The 6,888-nt window shown below is 35.7% G+C and overlaps 1 protein-coding gene across 1 annotated transcript in view; it reads left to right on the forward strand.

Moving 5' to 3' along the window:
- The window catches only part of LOC117176954 (regucalcin-like), a 45,014-nt gene that overhangs the window by 36,094 nt on the left and 2,032 nt on the right, over positions 1 to 6,888 (forward strand). Inside the window, exon 3 of the mRNA XM_033367370.1 lies at positions 2,038 to 2,232. Coding sequence (XP_033223261.1) covers positions 2,038 to 2,232 — 195 coding nt within the window. The remainder of the gene's footprint in view (positions 1 to 2,037; positions 2,233 to 6,888) is intronic.

The raw sequence follows: 6,888 nt of genomic DNA on the forward strand, positions 1-6,888 counted from the left end.
AGAAATTTGTCATAAGGGAATCAATACGACGATCCGGAAAAAGTCTCGTGCATCCTGAGGACATAGAGCGACTCAAGGACTACCGCTTTCTGCATTTTTTCCGCGAGTGTTTTAGCATATTGTTGACACGCAGGGATGCTTTTAGGGCATTAGCAAGTGAAAGTTTGGCACCTCCAGGAGCGCTGACGATAAGGACGATTAGTTTAACAGAATATTCTGGTACAATCGTTGCAACTCCCTCATAAGGTCTCGATACCTCTCTTTCTTTTCATTCTCTTTGGCTATGATGTTTTTGTCAGCTGGTGCCGAAAATTCGATAACGAACATGGTTCGCTTCACGCATTCAAGAAGAACCATGTCAGGCCTCGAGTGCGAAACAGAAACAATTGTCGAGAATATCAAAGCTCCAGTATATGCGGCACTTCCCATTCTCGACAGTTGACTCGATTTCCCTAGGAGCATTTAGAGGTGCGATATTAAGGTTAACACCGTAAGAGTGACAGAGATGGTAATTAGGCACTCTAAGTGCCGCATTGTGCCTTCGAATGTAGCTCTTAAAATGTAGTAGCTAAATGCTCGGAGTGTGCATGGCACGCCCTGCAGCTATCATCAGGAATGTCTTAGCTCAGAATATGGCAACGGTATGTTAAGGTGGAAATGACACCGTGTTGGCATGCAAAAATGAAACCCTCCGTACCAGACTTCAATCCGGGCGATTTAAGGAAAGGAAACGTTAGCTCACAAGACATTGACTGATCCTTCACATTGCTGTGGAAGATACCGTGCATCCTCTTATCGAGGATCTGTTCACAAAAGTTTTTCTCTTGTGCTTTCTTAATCCGGCCTTTCAGGAGTGAGTACTCGAGATAGATAAGATTTGATTCATTTTGCTTAACCCTTTAAACTGAAGTTAAGTCCGAGTGTTTCAGCAGCCTCCTTCGCTGCTTTGTACAGAAACGCTCCTTTGCCCACTTCTTCGTGATTCCTGACCATTTTAAGAAGAGGGCCTCTTTCATTTGCAGCTCTTTGTGCTGTACCCAGAATAATCCTGTTGCGAAGACATTCAAGGCTCAATATTCCGCGACCACCTTGACACCGTGAGATGTACAGTCGTGGAACGGAAGACTTAAGATGAATGCTTTTGTTCATGTGCATAATCTTTCTTGTCCCTATATTAAGGGATCTGAGCTCGGTCTTCGTCAATAGAACTACTCCAAATTAATAGAGTACTACCGGGACGGCCAGCATGTTCGTTGCAGATACTTTGTTCCTCGCCGACAGTTTGGTGCTTGTTGTCTTAAGATTTGGGATTTGTGCGTTTGTTGCTATGGAGATTGTGGGTTTGAGGCTTGTTGGTTCGGGGCTTGTGGGTTGTTAGTTTGTGAGTTTGAGGCTAGTTAATTTAGGGTTTGTAGGTTTGGAGACGAAATTTATGCAGAAATGCCAGGTTTTTAACTATTTTTTTAAATTTTACTGCAAATCCTAACGTGCTAGCTCAATTCTTCGAATGGATGCGTGTTCAGCGACCTCAAAAACATCAAATATACCTATTAGAATCCCAGTAAACTCCCAAAACTATTTTGTGGTGCTGTGTTAGAAACCAAAAAGTGGAATTTAAATCTAAATAAATATTCATTTACAAATCACGAATAAAACTGTCAAATTTTCGGTAAAAGAAAATAGTTTTCAAACAAAAAGATAAATTGGTTACCAAAAAGAACAATTTTCAGAAAAATACACAAATATTTAAGCAATCAGTGTAATTTTGAACAAAAAAAAAGTTTTAGTTACAATTAAAAACGGAATAATTAAATTTTTAGTTACAAAAATTCATTTCATAAATAGGGTTTCAACAAAATGGTTAAATTTTGCACTAAAGAAGATTAATTTTAAACCGAAACTATAAATCTTTAATGACAAGGATTAATTTTCTACCATAAATACGACTTTTCAAAAAAATGCATCAATTTTCTACCAACGGGATGGATTTTTCCCCTTGATCAATTATTATATTTCAAATTGCATTTTATATTCTAGGGACGGTGAACACTCATGGATTTAAATTCGGAAGTGTGGGCTCTTTGAATCATATTCCATATTGTGTAAAACACATAAAGGAAGTTACTTCGAGCAGTGGATTCGCGTTTGGTGCTCCTAAATTATATTTCGTCGATGCTGGGAGAAACTATGACGTCTTATCCTACAGTTTCCACAAACAAACTGGAAGAACAGGTAAGTTTTTAATAAAAAATTTCCATTTCAGGTAATAAATTCTCTATTTCAAGTCAAAGGATAATTCTTTATGAAAAGTCCCTGTCCTAAAATCTAAATTACAATTTTTTGCAGAAATTCTGTTCCAAATTGAAAATTGTAATTCTGTACGCAAATTCCCTTTTCCCGATTCATGCTACAAATTACCTTTACCAAGTCAAAATTGCATATAATTATGTACGAAAATCCTTATTCAAAAGTTAATTTCGAACAAAACAAATGAATTTTAAACGACGCTTGATGGCAAGCGAGAGTTCAGTGTATCTACAAAAAAGCGGAATTTTCGGGCGAAACATAAGAATTATCATCACAAAAAGACCAAATTTCAACAAAATACATAAACTTTTAACTAATAAAGATAAATATGAACAAAAAACAAGACTGTTTATTTATAAGTTTGAATATATATTTTCAATTACAAAAAAAAACCAATCAATTTCCACCACAGTACTTTAATCACAAATCCAAGAAATCAATTTTTTAAAAAAGATACATTTTCAACCACAATTATTAATTTGAAACCAAAAAGATGGATTTTTAGAAAAAAATCCTAACTCTTAACAAAATATATGAATTCGAAGACAATTAGTTGAATCTTCACTAAATAGAAGCAGATTTTCAACAACAAAAAAACGGAATTTTGTTTTATTGTCACTTATAAAAATTAATTTTTAATAAGGAAAGGTTAGAATTTCAACTAAAAAAGATATATTTTTAACTTACAATAGAGTAGTGAAATTTTCAGTTCAAAAAAAATTACATAAAAACCGTAAAGCTGTATTTAAAAAAAAAACATTTCTACGATCACGGTTTATTTCAAATATATATATAATAATTTTCGACCAAATAAAATGTAATTTTTTGACCAAATATTTAAATTTCCGAGCAGACAGATGAATTTTCGACCACCATAGAGTTGGCCCCCCAAAGTTTACATTCTTTAAACTTTCGTTTTGCATGCGTTTGTGCGTCGTTTGTATGAAATTTTGATTTTCCCCTAGCCGAGAAACCAACAGGGTAAAAACGAAAATAGTGAATGACAAACAGTATAAACGACGTACAAACGTATGCAAAAAGAAAATTTGAGAAATTTAAATTTCGGGGGGCTGCGTAAAGTTAGCCCCCCGAAATTTATTTCGCCTTCTAATTTCATAACCAGGAGGGCACAACGAAAATATTGATTTTACGGACAGTACAAACGACGTGCAAACTTATGCAAAAAGGAAATTTGAAAAATTTGAATTTCAGGGAGATTGCACGAAATTTTTATTTCCCCGTAGCCGGGCAACCAAGAAGGTATACGCGATAATGTTGAATGTAAAAACAGTACAGACGACGTACAAACGTATTCAAAAAGAAAATTGGAGAAATTTGAATTTCAGGTTAATGCGTGAAGTTAGCCCCCCGAAATTAATTTTGCCCCTAATTTAGTAACCTGGAGAGTAAAAACAAAAATGTTGGATGTACAAACGGTAAAAACGACGTACAAACGGATACAAAAAGAAAATTTGCGAAATTTTAATTTCGGGGGGATAGCACGACATTTTGATTTCCCCCTAGCCGGGCAACCACGAGGGTACAAACGGAAATATTGAATGTACAAACAGTACAAACGACATACAAACGTGTGCAAAAAGAAAATTACGAGAAATTAGAATTCCGGGGAGACGTGTGAAGTTAGCCCACGGAAATTAATTTCGCCCCTAATTTCGTAACCAGGAGGGTAAAAATGAAAATATTGAATGTAAAAACAGTACAAACAACGTACAAATATATGGAAAAAGAAAATTTGAGAAATTGGGATTTTGGGGGGATAGCACGAAATTTTGATTTTCCCCTAGCCGGGCAACCAAGAGGGTACAAGCAAAAATATTGGATGTACAAACAGTACAAACTACGTACAAACATATGCAAAAAGAAAAGTTCAAAAATGTGAACTTCGGGGGGCCAACTTCATAGGGTGAATTTTCGAACAAGAAATATGCATTTTAAAACAAATTGTTAAAACTTTGCGAAAGCGAATTTCAAAAGTTATTTACACAGTCTAGTAGATCCCTGAAAAAGTGACGTTTTTCTTTTTTGAGTTTTTCCCATATCACGCTTTATTTGGCTTTAAATTTTAATTTTCGTTTCGTTTTTTGGATTTGGAAAATGGTATAACTTTGGTCATTTTTATTTTATTGAAAAAAGTAATGGGAATCAATTTTTCGTATTTTGATCTACTATAAATAGCTGCCGAAGGTCAAAAATGAAATTGACTTTTTTCGAAATAAGACAGGTTTTTTGTTTAAAAAAAAGCTTAGGTTTTTTCCTATAAGAGTGTGTAGATTAGAATATGTATTTCGAAAGTCACTTGTTCTTTATTTGTTTCTCATCAAGTCATTATAGGAAACAAATGACGACTGCGATTATCAGAGATATTAGTTTCAAATGTCATCCGCTAGATGTCAGAGTACTACAAATTCCTAAAAGTCAAAAAGAAAATCTACGGTAGAAGACAAGCATTAATCATCTATATATTTTATTGCGAAATTGTGTTTCAAAATGGTGTCACTTTGCAGGTTTTTAATTATATATTTTATAAGGTTGAGTAATAGCGGATGAATGCGCGAATCAATATGTTGATGATGTTAAAACTAATTAATTTCTCATCTCAAATGATGATGGCGGTTCAGTTTCCTCCTTTGGAAAACTCGAGATAAAGATTACGATATGCAATAGCAAATATCATGAGGCGGTAGTGGAAGTTCTGGATTAAGCTAAAGAGAGGTTTAAGTCATCAACGAGTAAAGCTGAGAAAATTGAACTTCTCGCACTTACTCCAAGTTCTTGAAATTGCAGACAACTAATGGTCGAATTCGAATCATCAGAACGACGAGCTAAAAATGCGAATAAGTTAGTTCCTAACTAAACGATTTTAATTCTGCCTACGCAAAAAAGGAAGCCTTTTGAGTCTTGAAACTGAAGATTTCGTATCAAAATTTTATAAGCGCGACAATATGAGTCGCTTAATGCCTCAAATGGAGGATTGTGAGACTTTTCGAGTGAATGACAAGAAAGTTCTCATTCAGAAAGATTAATTTTGAGTAATTTAAATTAATTGTATGCAGAATTTCAGGCAGAATTTGTAGAGATTAAAATATGCTTCACGAAATTAACACAACTCAGACCGAAACATTCCGTTTTGGCAGGGAGTAGCGGTTCCCACATAGAATGCGTTTGTGTTCACCATGCAAACGTGAAGGTAATGCGAAAAAGAATAAATTTGCAGTATTTAAAGAATTATCCAGAGGTGATTTTAAAGGGTTATCGCGATTGATTAAAGTGAACTGTGTGCCCTAATACAACAAGTTCCTGCCAATGAGAAGAATGCCAAAATTGCTCCGATATTACTCAAATTAAATATAATTTGATTTAAGCTTTTGATGAGGAAAATTAGTAAGAAATCAAATTTGATTATTGGCTGCAGACTGACAGATGGAGTGTAAATCGCTGATCATAAATGCTGACGAATTTGTTCTCCAATACTTCGCGCAGTTATTCGACTGGAATAATGGACAGGCCACAATATTTGCACTGGTTAATTACTATCTAAATATGGAGAAATTAAGCACAAAATCATGGAAATCATATCGGGCAATTTGAGTAATTACACTGTTGCCGTTTATGAGTACAAGAAGATAATTGTGAATTTCCCTAAGGTGATTTTTTCAGTGTACTACGTTTCAAAAGGAGCAGTTCAGCATTTTAAAAAGAAGAGCAATTTTGCAGAAATCCTAGCTCACAAGGCAGATTTCGGAGTTTTAGATGAGAGACATTAGCATCCTATTGCTCATGGTTAGGAAGCATATGATGGTATAGGGAAAAATTTTTAATGAAATTCGGCAAGTTTGATCTTACAATGTTCTGCTAAAAATCGCACCCTAGATGCTACAGCCCTATTTCAGTGAGCAAAGAAGTAATGCAAGGAAACTGAAATCATTTTTAGTAGCAAGAAAGATTACCATGCATTTATACCTACTGAACATGGCAGACATTGTTATACGCACCTAAGCGGTAAAAATTATGAGCAAACCAATGTAATATTATAAACTAAAGTTAGCTTAACCCAATACATTGATTTCCTCTCTCAGACACTTGTTTTGCCGATAGAAATTATAACTTATTATAGGGAGGCAAGAGTTTGGAACTGTTGCTGTCTTTGTCGCTTGAATATCCTCTACGCGCCTAGCCTCTCCATCTAGCCTCCCTCGCTTTCCACAGAAGAAGAGGAAGAGATACTCCGGCGAGAGTGACAGAAGCGGCATTATTTCCTCTACGGCGTTGCTCCCCTATAAAAAGGCACGCGTTAGCCTGTAAGCCAATTCCCTCCCAGTCCTCGGGCCGTGGAAAACACCTGATGTATCTAGAGCTGAATAAAGTATTAGTGCAAGCTATTCTGGGTGCTCTTACTCTAGACCAACCCCCCTCCGTATTCCCGTCATTTTCCTTTTACCCCTCTGACTGCTGGCAAAATACAGCAAGCAGTGTCTCATCCCCTGCTGGTAAAATGCAGCAAGTGGGTACCTCTTCCTTTTCCACTCACTGTCTACTGGTAAAATTCTGCAAGCCGTCTCA

This window comes from Belonocnema kinseyi, chromosome 7, assembly GCF_010883055.1.
Source record: "Belonocnema kinseyi isolate 2016_QV_RU_SX_M_011 chromosome 7, B_treatae_v1, whole genome shotgun sequence".
Classification (NCBI taxonomy): domain Eukaryota; kingdom Metazoa; phylum Arthropoda; class Insecta; order Hymenoptera; family Cynipidae; genus Belonocnema; species Belonocnema kinseyi.